Genomic DNA, 24,307 nt, shown 5'->3' with positions numbered 1-24,307 from the left:
GTGAGAGGATTTTAAGCCGAGGAATGTAGCTATGGGGATAATTTGCTTGTGTTGCTTTGAGGGATCCAGTGCTACAGAGCTCCCAGTGTCACATGTATCAATCTTACTTTAAATAGCTAAAGAAATGGATTATGGTTGGTAAAAGCAGAAAAAAAAAGACTTATTGAACTGTTAAGCTCATGGATCCACTATGAAGCTCCCCCCACCCAAAAGGGAGACTAAAGTCTGGGCATCCAAAAGCACTTTAAGTCCCACCTCAGAACCAGAGTGTTAACGTGAAGATGCCGCTACTGCCACCAGAATGTATTCTCCACTTTCCATCCTGTTCTGAGATAGATTAAGAAATTCCAGGCAGATGCACCTCATTAATCAATCCTTGGTCACGTGGCTACATGAGGTAGGGATTCTGGGAAAGTAAACATCTGGTCTTTTACATGGTAGGCAGAAAACAAGTAGTTGTTGGGTGGAGCGTGGATGTGACTATAAACAGCATGAGGGAGTTTTGGGGGACAATGGAACTGTTCTGTATTCTAATTGTGGTGATGGTTACAGGAATATATACCCGTGTTAAAATTTATAGGCGTGTACAGCAAAAATAAGTTAATTTATTGTATGATAATTAAAAGAAAACCACACAACTATGGCCTCATGACTAGTTGTAGAAATGAGGACTACATTAGCTACCCTTAGTTTCTCCCTTTTCCTTTAAGGTACACAATTATATATAACAATCAGTTTATTTCCCTACTTTTCCTCTACTGTTTTATATAATGTGAGTTTAATGGTAATTAACTTTTTAGTTCACATGTTACAGGATATCAAGATGGGATCGGGATTGAATTAGGACAAGTGGATATCACTCATCTATGGATCCAAACGACCAATAGAAACTCGAAACTTCCCTTAGGAGACAGAATTAATGTATTTTTGTTTGAAGATTTATGTTATGACAGGCAGCAGCCTGCCATTGATGCTATTAGCTGTTATGTATGAGTATGTGAAGAAGGGTACGATGCATGGTAAAAGAGGTAGATAACACAGGTGCTTGTAGTGGACAGACTCTATGGTGCACTCCCTATGATCCCTGCTTCCTGGTATACATGCCACTGTGTAATCTTCTCCCCTTGAGAGTGGGTAGGACCTGTGATTTCTCTTTAACCAACAGAATATGGCAAAAGGGATGAGATTATCACCACTGTGAGATTACATTATAGAAGATACTCTCATTCTAGAGACACTCTTTACTAGAGTAAGTGGCCATTTTGGGGAAGCCAAGGCAAGGAACTTTGGGCAGCCTGAAGAAGTTGAGGCAGATGCTAGGAACTGAGTGAAGCCTCTAGTTGCTGAGGACAGCCTCTAGCTGACTACCAGCAAGAAGCTGGGGCTTCCAGACCTATAACCATAAGGAAATAAATTTTGCCAAAAGCCTAAGTGAGCACAGAAGTCAATTCTTCCCCAGTTGAGCTTCTACATGAGAACAGCTTGGCTGACTCCTTGGTTGTAGCCTTGTGAGAGCCTAAACCCAGCACGTAGCTAAGCTGAGCCCAGAGTTCTAACCCACTATGGTGAGATTAATAAATGTGTGTTGTGGTAATTTGTTACACAGCAATAGAAAACAAATACGGTGCTCAACGTCCATTCTAGCCTCTCAATGTGCCTTCTTGTATTGCAGAGGCGAAAAAGCTAAAAGGGTATTTTCCAGATTCCCTTGCCATTAGGATTCTGGATACATTATAGGCCAATCACATGCATACTCGTGAGACTTGAATAGCTGAGGGGGAGGTAAAGGCTATGCTTGCTTCTGCCATTTCTGCTGGTAAACATGGTTGTGAAGATGTTTTCTTGCTCTATTGTAATTTAGTCACTAGTTTGTGGGTGGTGAGAAGTGGGATGGTTGGCATCTCTGTTGCTGTGTAAATCATAGCAGGTGGGGCATGGATCTGTAAGTAGCAGCTGCAACGTTGGCTTTTCATCATGGTAGCAGGAAATAGTTTCCTAATTGTAGAAGAATTAGCAACTCCCTTGGTGGCCTGGTTCTGTGGTATAGTTTTGGAAGTTGTTCTTGAAAGCTCAATTTAGATCAGTCCTCTTGATAATTCTGTAAGCCACTTAATGTCTGGTAATAAATCTTTTCCTGCCTTAACTAATTAGAGTGAATTCTGTTCTCTGCAACCTAACCTTAACTAATAAAGGATAGAAGTCCTCAAGTGATAACTAAGTATAAACAAAAATACATCATAATAAATAACAGTAATATCTTTAAGCAAACAATTTTTCATGTTTACTGTAATAATTTGTAATATTTATTTTTATAAAGTAAAGCCACCTCATAACATTTAATTTAATGCATAAGGTATAATGCAGCAGTTCAGTTTAACACAACTACATAAGATTTTTAATATTAAGAACTCATTTTCTTAACAAGGTAGCAGCTATAAAACTATGTAGTCATCTTATTTCTCCTGCAGACTCAGAAAATAAATGTTTGCCTTTTTAACTTGCATTTATAATCATTTTACAATTCAAAAATCTAAGTATTCAATTTTAATGAATATAGGCTAAAATACAATACCTAGTAATCTTTAATATTGACTTTTTAAAATCATATCAAATATTAATAACATATGCTCTTAGAAAGTATCTTTTTTGTAAATATAACTGACAAAATATTCAACAAAGTATGTGCAACAGTGCCTCTGTATATAAGCATAGAGCCTTATGTCTTTAGTCTAGAGTCTATGTAGTATAATTTAACAATCATTGCAAAATAACAGATGTATGATAGTTTATGTATAAACTATTAACCAAAGTCTAAAATTTGAACACATTTCAGCAAATCATTTCTGAGAAAAGGCATAGATGCTTATTTACCAACTCTGTCTTTAGGTGATAATGTTCTAGAAAAGGTTAACCAAATCATTTTAAAGATAACACTAGTAAGTGTTTGGCCAAGCCCAATTTATGAAATTTTCAAAGGGTCAATTAAAATTCTTGAATCTCTTTGAAAATAACATATTCTGTGGTGATGAAACCCTTTGTGTTAGGCCTTGTTCACAGTGGACTCTTGTCAAAGGCTGACTTATACCAATTCCTTTCCAGAAAGGGAGAATGTCTTGGGTTACTCTAAAGAATTTCTACTCTTTTATTGTTTCACATCTGAAAAGTCAAAGGGCTTAAAACCAAAGCCTTTTGTGAAGAAAGAAGCTCCACTGGATAACTTCTCCCCATAATTTCCTAAGTCGATTTATTAATAAATTGCTCTTGTCAAAAACAGCACAGAAGATTGAACAGGTATGGTTTGCTTGTCTTTTTTTCTTTAAAATGCTAACAAAGCCCATTATCTCTAAATGGACTTTCACTGTAATGACTGAAATATAAGCAGCATAAAATACTGAAATTACACATCTAAATCAGATAGATGGTCAAAACTTTTTAAACAGACACCAGCAATTACCTTAACTATCATTAAACATAAGTACTTTATGAACTTGCCAGACTAAAACAGTAATTCAGTCTATCTTATGTAGCTTAAAACATGACTGGTGAAAATTCAAAATCTACAGCTAGAACCAAAGCAGTCACAGCTACTCTGAGACAAATGCCACAAACAGCAGTGTTTCAAGTAATTGCTCAGTCTAATGAGACACCTATATACTTAACTGAATTGTTTCTTAACCCTTCTGAAGAGACTGGCTTTATCTGGCTTAAAACTAAATCCAATATTGTTTCTCCTTATATGTGCCCAGAATTTTGGACTTGTTCTTGACTTGTTTTTATCAGTCAGCAGCTGCTGAACTGCTCAGGTAGGAAGAATGTAGAAGTTACTAAAAAAAAACATTTATTATTAGAAAAATGAATGAGATTAACTTCAAAAAGTTAATATTATTTCAGTTTGATAACTTGAAAATGAGGTCCCCATATGGTAATCACTTAGATAATTAAGGCTATAGATCTAAGAGCCTGGATTTCTAAAGCATCATAATAGGAACTGAGGCAATCTGGAAAGTAGGGTTTATCAGATGACATGGCAGCATCACTAACACTCAAACATAACATTACATTTTCAAAATCATCACTAATCCATATGTAAACAGCAGCACAAACTAGTAATTTTCTTACTAAAAGTGATATGGTAGTGCCCTCTGGTGGTAACATTTAGCATATTCCCCTGATACTACATATCCTGTGAACTATAAAAAGTTCGTTTGTAATGGAGAATATCAAAAATTAGAGATTACCACAAAGAAATGAATCATTGTGCTTCCACATATCTTTTTTTTAAACCTTAAAACATATTGGTAACAAGATAAATCCCTGATCCCTATTCCCAAGAATGAAGCTGAAAGCTACAGGAATCTTAGTAAACTTGTCTATGACAGGCAATTCCTGTTAAAAGAGATTTACATCTTGGTTCTGAAACTTAACTGAGAGGTTTTTGCATTTTCGAGTTTCACTTTTACATCTATGGGTCTCTCAAAAAACCTCACCAAAGCTGGTTCATTCAACAAAGACGCAAGAATCTGTTCAAATGCAAATGACCACTGAAGTTCTTCCCTCAGAGAGGAGGGATCTTTCTTCAAGTGGCTCTCTGTTTTCCCCTCACTGGGTCCTCCAGAAGCACAGACTGTACCAGAGAATTCTTTGGCTGATGCTGTAGGGCTATGTAGTTTCCTTCCAACTTCTTCCATCCTGAGCAAAAGGCTAGTTACAACAGCAATGGCTTGATATAACGACTCTTCTTCAGGGTCCCCATGAAATAAGTTATACAGAGTCTTTGAAAACTGAATGAATTGTGACTGAAAGACACAAGTTAGAAATACCACGTTTGATATTACATTTAGCAAAAAGAAAGAGAACTTAGAAGTAAACAGTCTCTTTTTTGGAATTTGTACTATTTAACCTTCACCACAGAAGTTACAAAAACTAATGATTAATCTCCAAAAAAATCTTGGTTCTAGAAAGATGGGTATGAACCATGCAAGAAAATTCCATTTAAGTTTTCTCATTTGTTGCCTAGTAGCAGTACGTTGTATATGTATATTATATATATAATAATTCCTGGGCAACTTACCTACCAGTATTCCCTCAATGTTAGGTGGTTCTTAAATAGGCAAATTCTCCTATTTCCCCACATGCGAATCGTTCATTCATTGACCAATCTTTTTAAAAAATGTTACTTATTTTGGGGCGCCTGGGTGGCTCAGTCGGTTGGGTGTCCGACTTTGGCTCAGGTCACGATCTCACCATCAGTGAGTTCGAGCCCCATGTCGGGCTCTGTGCTGACAGCTTGGAGCCTGGAGCCTGCTTCAAATTCTGTGTCTCCCTCTCTCTCTCTGCCCCTTCCCTGCTCGTGCTCTGTCTCTCTCAAAAATAAAATTAAAACATAAAAAAAAATTAATGTTATTTATTTATTTTTGAGTGAGACAGCGAGCAGAGAGGGCAGAGAGGGAGAATCCCAAGCAGGCTCCGTGTTGCCATCACAGAGCCCAAGGAAGGGTTTGAACCCATGAACTGTGAGACCATGACTTGAGCTGAAACCAAGAGTGGAACGCTTAACCGACTGAGCCACCCAGGTGCCCCAACCAATCTTTTTTTTTAAGTTTATTTATTTATTTTGAGGGAGAGAGAGAGTGCACGCAACAGCATGAGCACAAGTGGGGGAGGGACAGAGGAAAAGAAAGAATCCTAAGCAGGCTTCATGCTCAGTGTGCACAAAGCTATACACAGGGCTCAATCTCACAACCCTGAGATCATGACGTGAGCTGCCGAAATCAAGAGCGGGATGTCTACTGAGCCACCCAGGCACCCCTCATTAACCAATCTTAACAAAAGGCTTAAGGATGAGTTTTCCTTGATCTCTCCAAAGGGCTAGAGTGGGCAGCTCAAGTAGGACAACAAATTATGGAAGAATGTTTTGGGAACTATGTAGTAGTACAAGGTAGTACTACAGAGCCCATTTAGACATGTTTCTCTTTATGTATTATTATTATTCTTTTTTAATGTTTATTTTTTGAGAGAGAGAGAGAGAGAGAGAGAGAGAGAGAGAGAGAGAGAGAAAAGAGACAGAGTGCAAGTGGGGGAGGGACAGAGAGAAAGGGAAAATTCAAAGCAGGCTCCAGGCTCTGAGCTGTCAGCCCAAAGTCCAACATGGGGCTTGAACCCATGAACCGTGAGATCATGACCTGAGCCGAAGTCAGGTGCTTAACTGACTGAGCCACCCAGGTGCCCCAGACATGTTTCTCTTTAAAGGCTGAGGTGGGACCCAAGTAGAGAAATAAACTGGTTTGTTTGCTAGTTGCCCCTAGATAATCCATAGATGTTGCTAATAGATATTTGAGAATTAAAAAGAAAAACTGATTCTAACACAAGAGTTCCATCCTACTAGAAAAATCTATCTGTAAATAAAAAAGCAAATACAAAGGATATACTTAATAAAAATAAACAGTACCAAACTTTTAAGTTTTATTTTTCTTCCTTAGTTTGTAGTACTATTTATAAAAAATTTTAGAATAAATACCATACTGATTCATTAAAAAAACTTATTCAGCTACCAAATTACCTAGTCCATGAGGAATACTGTTATTTGACAGTTCTTATTTTGGTAAAATTCTGGGGATCTTCAGTATATAAACCAACAGATTGTAATTTAAAAAACATAAGAACATAAACTGAATGACCAGTATTTAAGATAGACATGGATTTAGAATTGTGTCAAGTAGTAGTATTGTTTGAGCACATTCAAATATAAGATGATAATATAAGATGATAAGACACCAGTGTGTGACCTATTTTATTAACTTCTTATCCCTAGTACCTAGCATTGGGTGTCATCTAGTAGGCACTACAAAAATGTTTACTGAATAAATGAATGCTTCTAATAAAGCTGGAAATAGGAAACACTGAAATATATGTTTATACATACATCTTTTCTATAGTCACAAATGTTGTCATAGCAGAGGAACTATCCTGAAACTAAATACATTTAAATGCTTAACGCAGAAAATCATTTTGGGGAGCCTGGGTGGCTCAGTCAGTTAAGCATCTGACTCCTGATTTAGGCTCAGGTCATGATCTCACTGTTTGTGAGGTGAGCCCCATGTAAGGCTCTGTGCTGTCAGCTGTCAGCACAGAGCCTACTTGGGATCTCTCTCTGCCCCTCTCCCACTTGCATGTGTCTTCTCTCTCTCTCAAAATAAAAACATAAACATTAAAAAAATAAAGTAGAAAATCATTTAAAACTTTGCTCCTACTCTTCTGTGCTCATCTGAAACTTAGAGATGATACACAAATTATTTAACTATTTTTGTAATAGCATGTTAGCAATTTTTAAAGTTGGATACACCCACATTCATAAAAAAACAAACAAGAAGCTAGCATTTTTTTTCTTTGAAAATACTATACCTGATTCATTCTTGGTAAATCCTTAATGCTTTCTTCTTTTTTAGAAAGCTCATCTTGCCATTGACTTAGGTATGCTTGAATATCAACTTTTCCTTTGCCTGAAAGAGTGGAATAAAACCATTTCATAATGAACAGCCCACTGTATTTCCCCAAATCTCAGAAGGAATAACTATGATTGGAAGATATTTCATTGAGATATAAGATTCCACCTTTTAATAACCCAGGAAATTATCTGAATTTACCTTTTATTTCATCCACTGGCTTTCAGAATACGTATTCCATTTCTATTAAACTAAAACTGTTACTTTGGGAAGGCTGGGGACTAGGGAAGATGTGAAGAGAGACGAAGAAGGATGCATTTTAGATTAAACAGTATACCCTGGCTTGACAATGTAAATTTCATGTAGATGTTCTGATGCATACTATTAAGTTTAAAATAGCTTCTATATGATGTTCTTAATATGCAGATTCTGAAGTGTTATATGGTGGCTTTTCTTAAAAAAATTCAAAACACTACTTATCCATTCCTTTGAAGAGTTTAATCACAATAATTAATGTGACTATTAATAACTTAAGATTCATTGGAAAACTAGGTAGATATACAGAACCTTAGGGAAGGTGTCATAATTTAAATAGATCTTTGGCAATTCATTATTTTTTAACTAAATGTTAGTCAAAAACATAAAAAGAATGATGGATTTTTTTTAATGCATTTGACAGCCTTGATCAAAATGTTAAATGTGCATATTAGACATAGTATTCTCATACTTCTATGAATTTATCTATCCTAAAGAAATATGTATAAAAGTATCCTATAATGTAAGTATAAAATGTCTGTTGCAAAACAGTTTGCAATACAAATAATTGGAAACAACCTAAATGTCCATCAATATTGGGCTAGTTATTGAATTATGGCATGATCAAATCAAACAATACTCTATACCCATTAAAAAAGAATAAGACAGATCCCAATGTACTAACGTGAAAAGATATCCATGATATATCACAAAATAGAAAAAGCAAATTGTAGAACAGTATTTATGGAATGTTTCTTTTTTTAATAAAAGAGAGAGGTCTATATGTCTTTGTGTATACATAGAAACAAGTCTGGAAAGGATACAGAACAAAATGTTTTCACATTTACTTCAGGGTAGAGTTCAGTGGGAATATAAAGACTTCTGTTTAAATTTCTTTTAGAAGAATTATCTATTACTCTTGTAATTAAAACTAAATATTTTCGGGGCGCCTGGGTGGCTCGGTCGGTTAAGTGTCCAACTTCAGCTCAGGTCATGATCTCACGGTCCATGAGTTCGAGCCCTGCATCGGGCTCTGTGCTGACAGCTCAGAGCCTGGAGCCTGTTTCAGATTCTGTGTCTCCCTCTCTCCCCTCCCCTGTTCATGCTCTGTCTTAAAAATAAATAAACATTAAAAAAAATTTTTTTAAAACTAAATATTTTCAAAATAGTAAAATTAAATGAATATGGGTTATTTACTATAACTTCTGAGACTTAAGTATCAAGACAACAAAGACTGAATTGTTAAACTGACATCAAAACAGCAAAAAAGCTCTCAGGACAAATCAATAGCCTTTAAAGGGAATCCACTTTGTGCCTTTGCCACTAACTATTCACAAAAACAGTAACTTAAACTAAATGATATTCCTAATCATAGTACCTTTTTCAGGGCTCTTTTTTAGTGATTCTGCTTCCTTCACATTTATAGGCTGGGAAACTAGAGGAAAGGAAAACAATTGAATTTTTAAAAACATTTAATAAGTAAATACCTTTTGAAAGTAAAAGAGTATTTTATATAAAAAGGCACATGTTATTTTCTTCAATTCAGGAAACCAATTTTAGCTGCCATGACCTCCTATCATCAGAACACAAAGTATTCAAAAGCTTTTATAGTTGAAAGAACACTGGGGAGAATGTATACGAAAAAAAAATCTAAAAGTATACCAAGTTTAACAAATATTATTTACTTCTGGGGGGGATATTTTCTTCCCTGTGACCTACTTCAAACTAAACTGTATTACTTTTATTATTAGGGAAAAAAGCATGCTGGAAGTCAGAAGACTGAGCTACAGTCCTGATTGTAGCAGTAACTCATTGTGAAATCTTGCACAAGTCACTTCTCTCTGGGCCTCAGTGCCCCTATCTATATATAATTAAGGGATTTGACTAGATGATTTGTAAGGTCTCTTCAAACTTAGTGTTCAAACACTTAACATATAGTAACTATAAACATACATTAATCAGGACTTATCCCTCTGTAACACATTCATGTTTATGAAAAAGAAGCAAAGGACACAAAAATAAGTGCATAACACTTCCAAATTATGTCTTGGAGACAGATTCATCCCTGTCTCCTACACCTACAGTGATTTATAATAAGTATTCACTGTTTGAATAATAGCTATGACCTTCAATCATCAAAGATGCTATTGTCTCCACTGTATTTTAACAAGGCATGAAAATGATCTGATACATTTTAGAAATTTCTGCGATGTTAAGTAGAACAATTCTGCTACGTAAGTAGAAACAAAATGCATTTTCTAATCCTCCACTAGAATAAACATTCCCTAAATGAAAACCGAAAACACACTTTAATCAGTCAAATATTTGGGGGGTATTTACCATGCATTTAGCACTGTGCTAAGTGTTATGGTTGCACAAAGGAAATATAAAGTACCATTAACTCATATTTTACTAATGGTAGCTGGGTAAAAAATACTTAAGCCAGGAAGATCTCTATGAGTGACTAATCGTCAAAACAGATACATTTTTAACAGATATTTACCATGAAGCTGACTGAAATAAAGTAAGTCTTCTTTTGAAAGTTCATCTCCTTTTGAAGGGTCCTTAGATTTCACTTCAGTATAAGCTGAAAACAGATAGCCCAATCAATTTACTAACAATAAGGGACAGCAGTGGGTCCTATAATGGGGTCAAGTAAATCTGGGGGCAGAGAGTTAAACAAAAGGTCTCAATAAGACAGACGTGAAGAAATGTGGAAGTAATACTACTCTATAGCAAATAATAAGAAGTTCTTACCACTTTTAGTTCTATTCGTTCTCTTACTTTTTAATAGTTTTTTGAGAGCGATTACAAGTTGAAATAAGAAAATGTGGCATTTTAAAATCTCTGAAAATGTGAACTCATTTAAAAACATCTTTGGTAATAAGGCAAACATGAAGTTGAGTGCTGTAACCTACACAGTGGTTTCTCTATTTTTGATCTTTCTACTTAAAGTATATTCATTCCATGGCAATATTAGACACTCTAATAATAATTTGACTTGACAATGTAAAGTTCTTAATAATTAAGTTACTAGGTGGTTTTTCTTTGGTGTTTAATGCTCTGATTGTGATAGGAGTGTGTAAAGGGTAAGAGGTGGCTTTTAGATTTTTGGTCTGGTAAAGAATGGTTCCTGGCTATCCTGGGAAGTCTCTCAAAGAAATCCCAGGTTTAGCTTAAGACAAGTTATGAGGTGCTGTTTGCTTGTGTAAATTATCCTTTCTAAACTAAATGGTACCTTTGCAATGTTCCTTTAGCTTAAAACTTAAGACTGTTTTCCCAAAATATGGATCAGGTTTGGGAAAGCCAGACTCTTAAGGTCAGTGGAAAACACTGAATAAACTGGAATGGTATGGTAACATTAGGGGAGTATGGCAGAACAGAAAGAAACCTAAGCTTTGGAGTCAGACCTCAGTTTGAATCCCAGCTATGCAATTTATTAGTTATGTGATCTGTGGCCAATAATTTAATCTTTCTGAGCCTTAGTTTCCTTATCCTTGGAAAGATAGTACGTCTCAGGGACATTGTGAGAATTAAGTAAAAGAACACATGTAAAGTAAATGCGTCAACAGAGCAAGTGTTCAATAAATGGCAGCTTTTATTTTGCTTCCTTTTCCAAATGTTTAACATCCTTGCTGCCTAGTCTCATTTTTTCTGAATAATTTGTAGTATCCCACAAGTTTGGCAATTTGTCTAAAGTTAAATTCTACTCCCCAATAACAACATCACATGTCAGTATTATACCAATATTCAAATGATAGGTAGTTCTTACACATAAACTATTATTAAGTTGACCACTAACTGAGAGGAAGCTTGTGGACCCTTCTGTTACACAGAATCTCTTCTACAGATTTCACTGTAACTACCTATCAGAAAAAGTACTAGATATATGATCCATGGGCCACAATGAAGCAATGACCTTAGATCATATTGAAAATTACATTATTTATTAAAATTGAGTATCTACCATTATATTTGTTAAAATGGAATCAATTGGAGCACCTGGGTGGCTCAGTCAGTTAAGCATCCGACTCTTGATTTTGGCTCAGGTCATGATCTCACAGTTGTGACATTAGGCCCCATGTCAGGCTCCATGCTTTGCATGGAGCCTGCTTAAGATTCTCTCCCTCTGCTACTCCCCTGTTTGCACTCTGTCTCGCTCTCAAAAAAAAAAAATGGAATCAACTCCTGTATATCATTAAAGACTGTTAAACTCTTACCTGGAGGAATATGCAGCTTAAAAAGCAGCTTAAGCTTATCAGTGAAACTTCCATTGTACATTGTATCTGTTTAATAAAATTCAATTACAAATAATCATGTTTTCAAAGAACATTCAATCAATTCCAGCAACAAAGATTAATTAATATACAGGTATTAGCCAGTAATTAGGACTCAGAAACTTTGTCACTTAAACTAACAATTAAACAACCACCCAGTCAGCCAGATTCTCTTTCAAGCGTATAAGTAAAATACACTTTATCAGAGAAAAAATGCTCTCATGCTGATTTCCCTTCCCCCAACCTAAATCTTCTTTTTTCTTTTTAATGAGGCCTTATGCCTCAATTGAGGAAGAGAATTCCTCTTTAACGGGCAATCCCTGATAAGAAAGTATGCTGGAGTGTTGGATATTTCTCTACCACTTTTCTAGGTTATGTGATTGGATTTTTACTGAGGGGGAAACTCCTCCTGAAGCCTCCATGTGCCTGAATGGGGCAAGATATGGATATTTTCTTCCCTTGTGTTAACCTTTAAAACAACTATATCTAACAGCTTGCTTTTCTGAGAAGACTGGGTCAAAAGGAGACCAATATACTTATATTTAGCAAAAGGTCCACTTATTGCTCAAGTTGGAGATAATGTAACTCAGGCTGATAAAATCTGACTAAATTGGCACTAAAAGGCAGTACTAAGTATTTCTAGGGGTACCTTTATTTTTTTCTTTAAAAAAGAAAATTATTGTGGGCGCCTGGGTGGCTCAGTCGGTTGAGCGTCCAACTTCCGCTCAGGTTACCATCTCACAGTTCATGAATTCAACCCTGGCTTTGGGCTCGCTGCTGTCAGTGCAGAGCCTGCTTCAGATCCTCTGTCTCCCTCTCTCTGACCCTCCCCTGCTCATGCACTCTCCAAAATAAATAAAACTTAAAAAAAAAGAAAATTATTGGACATCATCCTACCAATTGCAGAGGAAAATTCTTTGAAGTTTATAAGGCAGTCAGAGTTTTCATCCAACAATCTGAATGTCCATAAGGCTAGTGAGTCTTTGTTTGCAGAATGAGCCCAGGGACTCAACAAGTGATATAACACTCTGAACTGCTGGCAGTCAATCTGATACTGTTCCAAATATGGCAGACTGGGGTCATGGTACTTCAATACTGGACAACCCAAACACCAATAATAAGAAAAAAACAGCTCTTTCTATTAAAAACAAAAAGAGGAGAGTCATTAAATCATAAAAAGCAATTTTATAAAATTATTTTCTTTTAAGCATGTCTACTAAAATAATTAAAGATAAAATATTTAAAAGTGGTTGTGGTAAAATTTTGCTTAAAAAGTACTACTTTTCACTTGAAGAAGAACAACAGTACCTTAAAGATGACATAAAGTTCATCCAATTCATGAAGGCTCAATTTCACATCTTGTGATACAACACGCAACTTTAAAAAGATTAAAAGCAATTTATAATTTAACACTTCAGTACTAAAATTATTGAATCCATTTAGAAAAATCTCACTCTGCAAGAATAATTTTCTTCTAACTTTTTAAAAGAATAACAAAGACAAATGTACAAATTTTGCCCTTTAAAAAGGTTGTACATAGGCTATAGTTCAATTATACTCTGATATGTACTTTGGTTCAACTCTGATATGTACTTTGATCTTCATCCCTTCATACCCAGACATCACTGCCAAAGGACATCCATTTAATGTCTATAAATATAAGTAACAGTATTCTAAGTCTCATTCCATATATTCCTCTCTTGACACATAAACAATGTGTCAAAGTCATCAAATGGGGTTGTCATTAAGCACTTCAAAGACACTGGGAGAGGTGTGCATTCCCTATCTGTGCCAAAAAAACCTATAATCCAAGAAATAATAAGCTTAGAAAATATGTAATTTTATCCTACTCCGTGAAGAACAAGCACCAATGGTACAACGATTTGGGTATTTAAGAAATTTAAAAGAGTAAAGATAAAATATAGAATTAATAAAATAGTGGAAATGAAAAACAACTCACTATGCTCAATAAATAAAACAAAAAGCTGGTTAATTTAAAAAAAGTAAACTAGACAAATCTGGCAAGTGTGATAAAAGAAAACACAAATAAACATCATTGAGAAGTAAAATTATAATATAAACATAGGTATAAACATAGGTCATTAAAAGTGTTCAGCACAGAGGTAGCATTAAATATCTATTGAATGAATTCTTTAAGCTTTATATCAATATATCTGAAAGTCTAGATGAAATGAATAATTCTCTAGGACAAAAATTACCAAAATTAACCCAGAAAGAGCAAATTCTGAAGAGACAGAACTGAAAAGGTAATAAAAAGTCTGTCATCTACCAAAAGGCAGCAGATCCAAATAGTTTCATAGGCTCAATTCCTCAAACTTTCAGGTAATTGTTAATTCCTGTGTGATCTAAACTATTCCAGAGCATAGTAAAATATAATTTATTCCAAAATTCATTCTATGACGTGAGCACAACTCTCATTAGAAAACTAAAGTTAGCACACACATAGAAAGAAAACTGTAACCCAATGTCACTTTAACAAAGATGTAAAGAACACAGCTAAACTATTTAGCAAAATTATCAAAGCAGAATATTAAAATAATAATACAACATGACCAAACAGAATTCATTTCAAAAACCCAACAGAAGGATATTAGGAATTCCTTAATATAACTGACTACATTAACAAGGCAGAAAAATATATAAACTCAACATATGGAAAAATCTTTTGGTCAAAATTAACACTCAATACTGATTTTTAAAAAAAGGTCTGAATCAATAAGGCTCCAGGTCAACAGGAGTACAGTTGACCCTTGAATAACATGGGGGTTAGGGGCGCTGACCCCTTGTGCACTCGAAAATTGACATGTAACTTTTGACTCCCCGCAAATTTAACTACCAATAGCCTACTGTTGACCGGAAGCCCTACGAACAACATAAACAGTGGATTAACACACATTTTGTATGTTATATATATTATATAATGTGTTCTCACAACAAAGTAAACTAGAGAAAAGAAAATATTAAGAAAACCATAAAGAACAGAAAATACATTTACGGTACTATACTGTATTTATATATATAAAAATCCATGTGTAAGTGGACCTGCACGGTATGAACCTATGTTGTTCAAGGGTCAACTGTACTTAAGTTTTGGGAAGTCAAAAGTTACATGTGGATTTTCAAGTGCACAGTGAATCGGGGCCCTTAACCTCTGCATTGTTCAGGGTCAACTATATAGCATGTCCATACTATGGTATACTATTCAGTATGTTAAGAAAAGTGAGGTAGAGCTATATGTACTGATATGCAATAACTATGATATATTTTTCAGTGAAAAAATTAAGTTGCATAAAAAAGTAACTGGTATGATCTCATCTAAAAAACTGTATCAACCTCCCCCCCAAAACACACACATTTATGTCTATAGATACATACTAAAAAGATCTGGAAGATCTTACTCCTTACTCCCTTACTCCTGGGGTAAGGAAATTTTACTTTTTTTAAAAAAATTACTTATTTAAATTCAAGTTAGTTAGCATACAGTGTAGTATTGGTTTCAGGAGTAGAATCCAGTGATTCATTGCTTACATATAACACTCAGTGCCCATCCCAACAAGGGCCCTCCTTAATACCCATCACCCTATCAACAAAAGGCAACAAGAGCCCAAATATCCATCGACTGATGAATGGATAAAGAAGATATGGTATAAGATGTGGTGTCTGTGTGTGTGTGTGTATATATATATATATAATATATATATAATATATAATATATAATATATATATATAATGGAATACTACTCAGCAATCAAAAAGAATGAAATCTTGCTATTTGCAACAATGTGGATGGAATTAGAGGGTAGTATGCTAAGTGAAATAAGTCAGTCAGAGTAAGATATATGATTTCACTCATATGTGGAATTTAAGAAACAAAACAGATGAACATAGGGGAAGGGAAGGAACTTTTATGTTTTTACATTTCTGTTATGTTTAAGTTATTAATAGTGAAAATGTATTACTTATTTTTTAAGTTAATATATAAAACCCAAAACAAGGGGGCTCTATGCTATGTCACAGTAATATCACTGAATTATTTAATTGAGAGCTAAACCCAGAATCTTCAGAAATGTTCATCTTCCCAGATTGGTATCTCTGAGGATATGGCCATTAAGCAAGTAAGTTTACAAAAACAATACATGCTTATGATAAAAGCTCAATCAGTACAGAAGGATATATACAGCAAAGTAAAACTCTCCCTCTTCCAACCAGCAATCTATTAATCCCATTAACCAGAGACAACCAATATTAACAGCTTCTTATGTAGACATCCAAATATTAAAAAGGAGAGTACTTAGAAACACAGTTTTATAGCTTTTTTACCTTATCTTAGGTTTCTAAGGATAATAAAATATATTAACAGCAATGACTACTGACTATGGAGGTCAGCTGTTCGCAATGATGAAGCACGTCAAAAATATGTTATGCTTAAATGCCTATATCACAGCATTCAATATTAAAGGTCAAATAACAAAACACTTTGGAGAAATCAACATAATTCCATTAGAAGAAAATAACTTACTTCCTCTCAAATTTACAGTAAGCTAAGCTGTGGCAAGAATCTAGCTCAAAAGTTTAGTTATATTCATTTTCTTCACATAGAATGTTAATTTTTTAAAGGAAGTTGGAAAAAAATGTTAATCCAATTGGCTTTCCCCCCATAAGGCAGATACTCACCACATTCTGCTTTGTTGTTTCCTCTAGGGTCTGTATGACATACAACCTATTTCGACAGCGCAAGCTGTGTATATCTTCATAGCGAATATTACCATATTTCTGCAAAAAAAATGATTTCAGCAGATACTCATTCATAATAAATATCTGCTTTTCTTACACCTGAATTTCATCAGACTCAATTCTCAGAGGCCTTGGTTCTATTTCTAGCTATTTTCCTAACTTGTTCAGTGGTTATGCAAATTTTCACCTCCCACGTTTCAGTTGTTCTATAGATTTACTGGAGAGAATTCAATCTACTATGTGTCTAGACTATGTATAAGAACATTGGAAAAATTCTTAGTCTCTAAGAAGAATTTTCACCTTTTTATATGGTGATAGATATTTATAAGTGGTCATTATCTGTGAAAGCAAGTGAGAATCATTTCATTTAAAGATAGCAAACTGAAGCAGGTGAGTCTATATGACCTAGGAAGAGTTGATAGAACTCATTTTTATACAATGGAGCACTACTCAGCCATAAAAAGAATGAAATCTTGCCATCTGCAACACATGGATGGACCCTGAGGGTATTATGCTAAGTGAAATAAGTCAGAGAAAGACAAATACTACATGATTTCACTTATAAGTAGAATTTAAAAAATAAACAAAACCCAAACTCATAGATGCAGAGAACAGAGCAGTAGTTGCCAGAGGAGAGGGGAGTTGGAGGGGGAAAAAATGGGTATGGGGGGATCAAGAGATACAAAGCTCCAGTTATAAAGTAAGTCCATGGAGATATAAAGTACAGCATAGGGAATATAGTCAATATTGTATTAACTTTGTATGGTGACAGATGATAACTACACTTACTATAGTGATCAGTTCACGATGTATCAATACAAATGTTGAATCAGTGTATTGTACACAGGAAATTAATATAATATTGTATGTCAATTATACCTCAATAAAATAAACAAATGAAATTGGATTTTAAGTTATATCTTTAGTTGTATTATTATCTTATTCTTGATATACCACTAGAGATATAACTATAGTACTGATCATTTAAACTATGCTATGTAATTATATTTGTGGTATAAAAAAAACTTACCTCATTTGACTCTCTAATCAAATCTGTAATATCCACTTTAATAAGACTGCTTTTCTCATCACTCACATTTGAACCCTGCTGAACACTTGAAGGCAATGGGCTATCCTTATTAGTGACACTGTCAAAGAACCTATCCAAAAGTGACAGTAATACAAAAATTAGTGGAGGTAAAATGCAGAGAAAATGATAGCTAATTTCTCCCTAGTTAGAGGTTAATGTCAACTGATAGGACAAAGGGTGGTCTTATGAAGAAGTGGAATCTGAAGATGGTTAGTAATTAGGAAGACAAGGGAGAGGGGAATGGGATGGTGAAGAAATTATTTCAGAGGCAGAGAGGAGAGCATGAGGAAAGCAAATAGGCTCAGAGAGTACTCAGCAAATACCACATAGCCTAGTAAGGATGGAATACAGGGTATGTAGAGGCACGTAAGGAGAAATAAAAAAGATACATTGAGGCCCTAACGTAGAGTGTTCTGAATGCCAGAGTGTTTATATTTTATTCTGTACAAAATGGTATTTGATGCACCCTTACAATAGTGACCCATTCATTTAACATATACGTACATAGTGTACATGTGCACATGCGCGTGAGCACGCACGCACGCGCGCACACACACACAAAGTGCTCCAATATAAAATAACATTCACAGAAAAAGTACTAGGAAAATAAGGCTCAGTATACCTGACTGAAATTACCTGAAAACCAGAATGATCTCTCCCACTGGTTTTTAACATTATCAACTATTCTTCCCCCTTCAAACTACTTTTACACAACAATACTTTATAGCTCAAACTGGGACTATGAAAGTCCCAGCGTACTGAATCAACAATATTAGTGTAAATGTGTATGTTACCAAGTGACTTACTTCAGAGGGATCTGCTCTTACTATATCTTATTTTGAAACAGAGAAGTGGACATTAGTCCTAGATTTTTCATACAACTAGCTTTGTGACACTGGGCAAATTGTTTAAAGCTTCTAGGGCTATTTCCTCATCTGCAAAACAAAGGGACTGAACAAGATCATCTCCAAGGGGCTCTCCAGATTTAAACGTTACAGTTCTGACAGTACCTGTTTAAAGTTGTCACAGCTTCAGCATCATCTTTACATGTGATCAGTTTGTCTAAATTATAGTCAAGTATTGCCAATCCCAGTTGTAAAATGGCCTTTATTCCATCATAGAAGAAACAGTCCACCACATTCACTGCACTTTCAATAGGCAGCACACTAATAAAAAGTGTGAGGAACCATGAGAGAGAAACTGAGGAAAAGAATGTCATATCGGTCATACGTTCTGTAAGTTGGGGAAAGTGATCCCTGATAAGTTCTTCAAAGACTGCCTGATCCACCAAGGCACCTGGTGAGCATAAAAAGAAGTTTAAAAATGAATCCCCTTCAAAAGGATTTGTTTCTGATACCTTCCCACTTACTAGTATGCCAATATATCTCATTTCTATTCCTTCAATTATGAACTTCTTCAGTGCCTTTCCTATATTTCACACATCTCTTTATCTGCTAGTAAAGTGTCATGAATCAAGAAGCACTTGAGAAACTCAGTTCAAATTCATTTGAACAGTAATTTATTTACTCTTTTGCAGAAACCTGTAATAGGCACCATAAGAGATACTCCAATTAATGAAATAGCCTCATCTTCAAAGAGCTTAATATCTAGTAGAACTTCAGATCAATACACAAATAACTATAATGAAAGAACTTTAGATAAATACACAAATAACTATAATGAAAGAATGAAATGCAATCAATAACCCAGCCATGATACTGAAGGCGTATGAGTGTACAAAGTAGAAACCACCTACAGCTTTAAGGTAGAGTATCAAAATCTGTAAATATTTGATGACTGAAGAAAATATTATACAATTAACAAACTAAGAACTTGACCCTTCTTTTAAACCTTGAAAATATCAATACAATTCATATAAATGTAGAGATTTCAAGCTGGTTAAAATCTCTCTCTCATTAAGTAATTATTAAAAATGTTCCAGTAGCTCTGGATGCTTCAGATCACCACTGTTTTAGCAATACAGAGATAGTCAACTTAAAATTTCTATTTCTTATTAAGAAACAGACCAGGCATTTTATCTTAAAAAAACAACATAATAAAAAAACTTTCCAATCATATATTCAGTACAAAAAGCTCTTCTCATGAGCATATCAGTGAATGTAACATTTTGATACTGCTTACATTTTGTGTATTTCAAAACCTAATTGATCAGTTCTTCCACTTGATACATAAATTGGTACATAATTACAAGAGACATGTAAATTGTTCAGAAAAAAATATGTGCTTATATATGGGATATGTATGTGTGTGTGTTTACCAATGATTCGATGGTTAAAATAATCAGGCAACATCCGTTCACACACAGCAACCAGAAGCCAAAAAGCTTCTTCCTCTTTTGCATACAGAAGCAACACTGAAGTTAAAATGTTCATTGCCTAAAATTGACAGAAAAATAAATAAATAAATACTGCCTGGGTGATGATTACATTTCTTTTTCAAACCCTAGTTTCAGTAATAAAAACTATGAAAAGTAATCATAATGGAAACATAAGCACTCTGAGCCAGTCTAAAGCAAAACAAGGTAAAGTCTGGCTAACATTTGCAATCAGTTACTTTATACAGTAAATTCAAAGAAAATGAAGCAGTAATATGAATATAGAACAAAATAAGCAAAACCTCTATAATTTTACACTAAATTCAGTGAATAAAGTATCTTAATTATTGCAAATTTGGAAAAACACATAATTTTCAAGAACATATTAAAACTGGAGAAACAAACTTCATCTGTATTTTCAACTGCCTACAAGAGAACATCTCTTAAATATCAATCATCCTCAATTGTGTTCAAAACTAAACACCTTTTCTCATTAAACAGGATTCTCTTCTTTGCTATCCTAATTTTGATCATGCTCGAAACCCTTTATCTGCCACATCCAATGTGTCTTTACAGCCTAGTTTCTTCTTATAAAATGTCTTTTTGATCTGCTTTATCCTCTCCATTCCACCCTAACTTTCTCCTTGTAATCTATCTTGCATACAAATGTCAGATCATTACTTTTACATTTGGCCACAGAGCTTGTTATGAAGGTAATAAACCCTTAATGTATAGAATCTGGAAAGAATGGAAATGTATGAAGGAAATTAAATCTCCTGTATCCTACCTACCCAGAGACCACCACTGTTAATAAGTTGATGTACTATGGGTGTGCATATGTGTGCTTTCCTTCCTTTTTCCCCTTCTAAAGTTTGGTTTTTTTCACTTACCATCTTATTACACATTCTCAATGCCATTAAATCATTCTAAAACAGTGTATTTAATGACTATGAAATAATCTAGTAAGTTGAATATACTATAAATTATTCAACCATTCTACTATTGTTGGACATTTATTTTGAATCCAATTTTTCACTACTATATGTAACACTGCAATGAATGTCTTTGTATACAAATCTTCAAGTATGTTATTCTTTTCTCAGGAAAGATATACATAACAATGAAAGTATTCAAATAATACTATTTTTAAATGACATGATATTACTACCAAATTATATTCCAGAAAGACTGTACCAATTTATATTCCTGACCAACAGTGTTTGAATGTTTATTTCACTGCTCCTTTGTCAATACTAAATACTGAGAATTGTAATAATTACAATTGGTCCTTGTTGATTTGATGGTGAAAATGTTGATTTGATAGTTTTAATTTGAGTTTTTTGAGGCCAAACTTTCTTTTTATACTTTATTAATCCATCTGTACTTTTGGTTCTATGACTAATCTTTTCATGCTTGTTGCTCATTTTTATATTTTAATACTTTTCTTATAGATTTGTGTATTAAGTATGTAGATTCCTTGCCAGATCTGGCACTGTATTTGACCTCAAGTTTAGTTTTTACCCCATCAATTTTCCTGTTCAAGAAGCCATAATGGCTTAGTCTGTTAAGCATCCAACTTCAGCTCAGGTCATGATCTCGTGGTCTGCAACATGGTTCAAGCCCTGCATTGACAGCTCAGATCCTACAGTCTGCTTCAGATTCTGTGTCTCCCTCTCTCTGCCCCTTCTCTGCTTGTGCTCGGTCTCTCTCTCTCTCAAAATAATAAACTTTAAAAAGTTTTTAAAAAGAAGCCATAATGGGAGGGGGGGTCAGTGAAAATGGCAGAGTAAGGCCCTCTGAAAGTGCTCTCCTTTATATAAGAAACAAGAACACTGGTTCGGGCGCCTGGGTGGCTCAGTCGGTTGAGCGTCCAACTTCGACTCAGGTCATGATCTCGCAGTTCGTGAGTTCAAGCCCTGCGTTGGGCTCTGTGCTGACAGCTCGGAGCCTGGAGCCTGTTTCCGATTCTGTGTCTCCCTCTCTTTGCCCCTTCCCCACTCATGCTCTGTCTCTGTCTCTCAAAGATGAATAAACATTTTAAAAATTTTAAAAAAAGAAACAAGAACATTGGAAGATACTGTCAGAATCAATTTTTCAGAACTCTGAAAATTAACCAAAATCTTATAACTCAGAAAGTATTTAATAAAATGGCTGAATCTCAGTAAAAACAGTGAGCTCTGTGGCATTTTAAATTGCCTGATACACATACCTCCTCCTCAGCTTCACATTAGCCTTAAAAACCAACACTCCAGCAATTATAGTAAAAACACCTAGCAGCCACTGCAGGGACCAGGCAGGGCTGGAGCTCCTTCAGAGCCCCATTTTCATATAATTGTCATTATTTGGCCTGTCTGGTGGTTTCCACATGAAGACTCCACTCACAAGGCTGTGTTTATTTGACCTGACACAGCGTTCATGGTAGGCAAACCCTTCTTTCAGTGTGTTTGTTGAAAACAATTGGAGGCAGTTGTTGAACATGCGGCTTGCTGAGGCAGTGGATAAAAGTTGGGTCAAATAATAGGCTAATAAAGAGTCAAAATGAAAAAACTGGGGAATGAGATACCCATAGGGGGCTTTGTAAGGCTCTGAGAAATTCCTGGGAATCTAGAAGGCCATGTGCACGATATGGCTTTATGCATGCCCAGAGCTGTGTGTATGCTCAGGAAAGAACAGAAAAGGCCCTAAGCTCTCACCTCTGGTTAATCTTGAAGTTCTGCACAAGTAGGATGTGATAGAGAATAGAAAAAATAGGGAAAAATCAACAAAACCAAAAGTTGGTTCTTTGAAAAGATTTTTAAAAATTGAAACAAACAAACCCTGAAATACCTTTAGGTAGCCTAACCAAAAAGATAAAAAACAGAGAAAGGACTCAAATTATTAAAATCAAGAAACAGAGAACAGTATTACCAATCTTAACAGAAATAAAAAGGATTCTAAGGGAATATGCTAACAAATGAGATAACCTAGATATAAAATGGTTAATGAGATAACCTAGATATAAAATGGTTAATTCCTAGAAAAACACAAACTACCGAGACCAACTCAAGGAGAAACAGAAAAATCTGAATAGACCTATAAGAAGTAGTGACTGAATTAGTAATGACATAGTTTCCTGCAAAGAAGACTCTAGGAACAGATAGCTTCTCTAGCAAATTCTACCAAACATTTAAAGAAGAATTAACATCAATCCCTTATAACTCTTCAAAAAAATAGGAGAGGAAGAAATACTACCCACCTTATTCTATGAGGCCCTGATACTAAAACCAAAGAGGTATCTTAACCAGATATCATTTTATTTTATGAATATAAATGTAAAAATACTAATCAAAATACTAGCAAACTGAACCCAATAACACATAAAAAGGATTATAGAGCCAATACCCAGGGAGATTTATCTTGGAAATACAAGGAGGGTCAACATATGAAAATACATCAATGTAATACAGGACATTAACAGAATAAAAGTAAAAAACCACATGATTATCTCAATAGACAAAGAAAAATGGTTTGACAAAATCCAACACCCTTTCATGATAAAAACATTCAACCTAGGAATATATAAGAACTTCCTCAACTAGTCCCATCAGCCATAATGAGTCAGTACAGTTCACATGGCTTTTTGATCAAAAGCAATAAAACCTGCTTATTAAATTCAGACTTTTTCTTGGCTTGAAAGATTCTCCATGATTTGTCCTACACAAACTTATTTACTTCTTGATTCTAACATAAATCTAGCCAGACTGATCTCCGTGGTAGGCTTATTCTCACATGAATGGTATCGTTCATATTGTTACTTTAACTCAGAATAACTTTCCTTGTGCCCTCTGTGTTTCTAACTTTGCTCTCATCTTTTAGAAGTCAAAAGCATGTGCCACCTACTTTGAAGGTGCCTCTACACTACTATATATAGATAACATTGCGGACTCTGTGAGTATAAGTTCTTTGAGAAAAGAAGCGCCACACTTGTTTTTTTTTACCTCTCAGAGATCCTAAAATACGCTAAATATTGTAATTTAGGTGATCCATTCACTTAAATTGTTTTTCAAAAAAATTCTCTATTGATAAGATTTAATGGATAGAATTGATACATAATCATTATATGTGCTCAGCCCACTATAAAGGAATATGTGGCTGATAGTGCTAGCTATCCACC

At 34.8% G+C, this 24,307-nt stretch overlaps 1 protein-coding gene across 3 annotated transcripts in view; it reads right to left on the bottom strand.

The window, feature by feature from the left end:
* Nucleotides 1-2,280: 2,280 nt before the first annotated feature.
* Nucleotides 2,281-24,307, bottom strand: part of TBC1D8B (TBC1 domain family member 8B) — a 59,841-nt gene continuing 37,814 nt past the window's right edge. For all 3 annotated transcript variants that reach the window (XM_045050707.1, XM_045050706.1, XM_011279406.4), the window contains 11 exons: nt 20,098-20,215; nt 18,830-19,115; nt 17,760-17,889; nt 16,670-16,768; nt 13,283-13,351; nt 12,872-13,112; nt 11,918-11,983; nt 10,201-10,284; nt 9,076-9,132; nt 7,402-7,499; nt 2,281-4,796 (listed from right to left, as the gene is read on the bottom strand). In XM_045050707.1, coding sequence (XP_044906642.1) covers nt 4,401-4,796; nt 7,402-7,499; nt 9,076-9,132; nt 10,201-10,284; nt 11,918-11,983; nt 12,872-13,112; nt 13,283-13,351; nt 16,670-16,768; nt 17,760-17,889; nt 18,830-19,115; nt 20,098-20,215 — 1,644 coding nt within the window. In that variant the 3' untranslated portion in view covers nt 2,281-4,400. The remainder of the gene's footprint in view (nt 4,797-7,401; nt 7,500-9,075; nt 9,133-10,200; nt 10,285-11,917; nt 11,984-12,871; nt 13,113-13,282; nt 13,352-16,669; nt 16,769-17,759; nt 17,890-18,829; nt 19,116-20,097; nt 20,216-24,307) is intronic.

This window comes from Felis catus, chromosome X (genome assembly GCF_018350175.1).
Source record: "Felis catus isolate Fca126 chromosome X, F.catus_Fca126_mat1.0, whole genome shotgun sequence".
NCBI classification, from domain to species: Eukaryota; Metazoa; Chordata; class Mammalia; order Carnivora; family Felidae; genus Felis; species Felis catus.
Note: the sequence above shows the minus strand (reverse complement) of the source record. Positions and strands in the feature narration are given on the sequence as shown.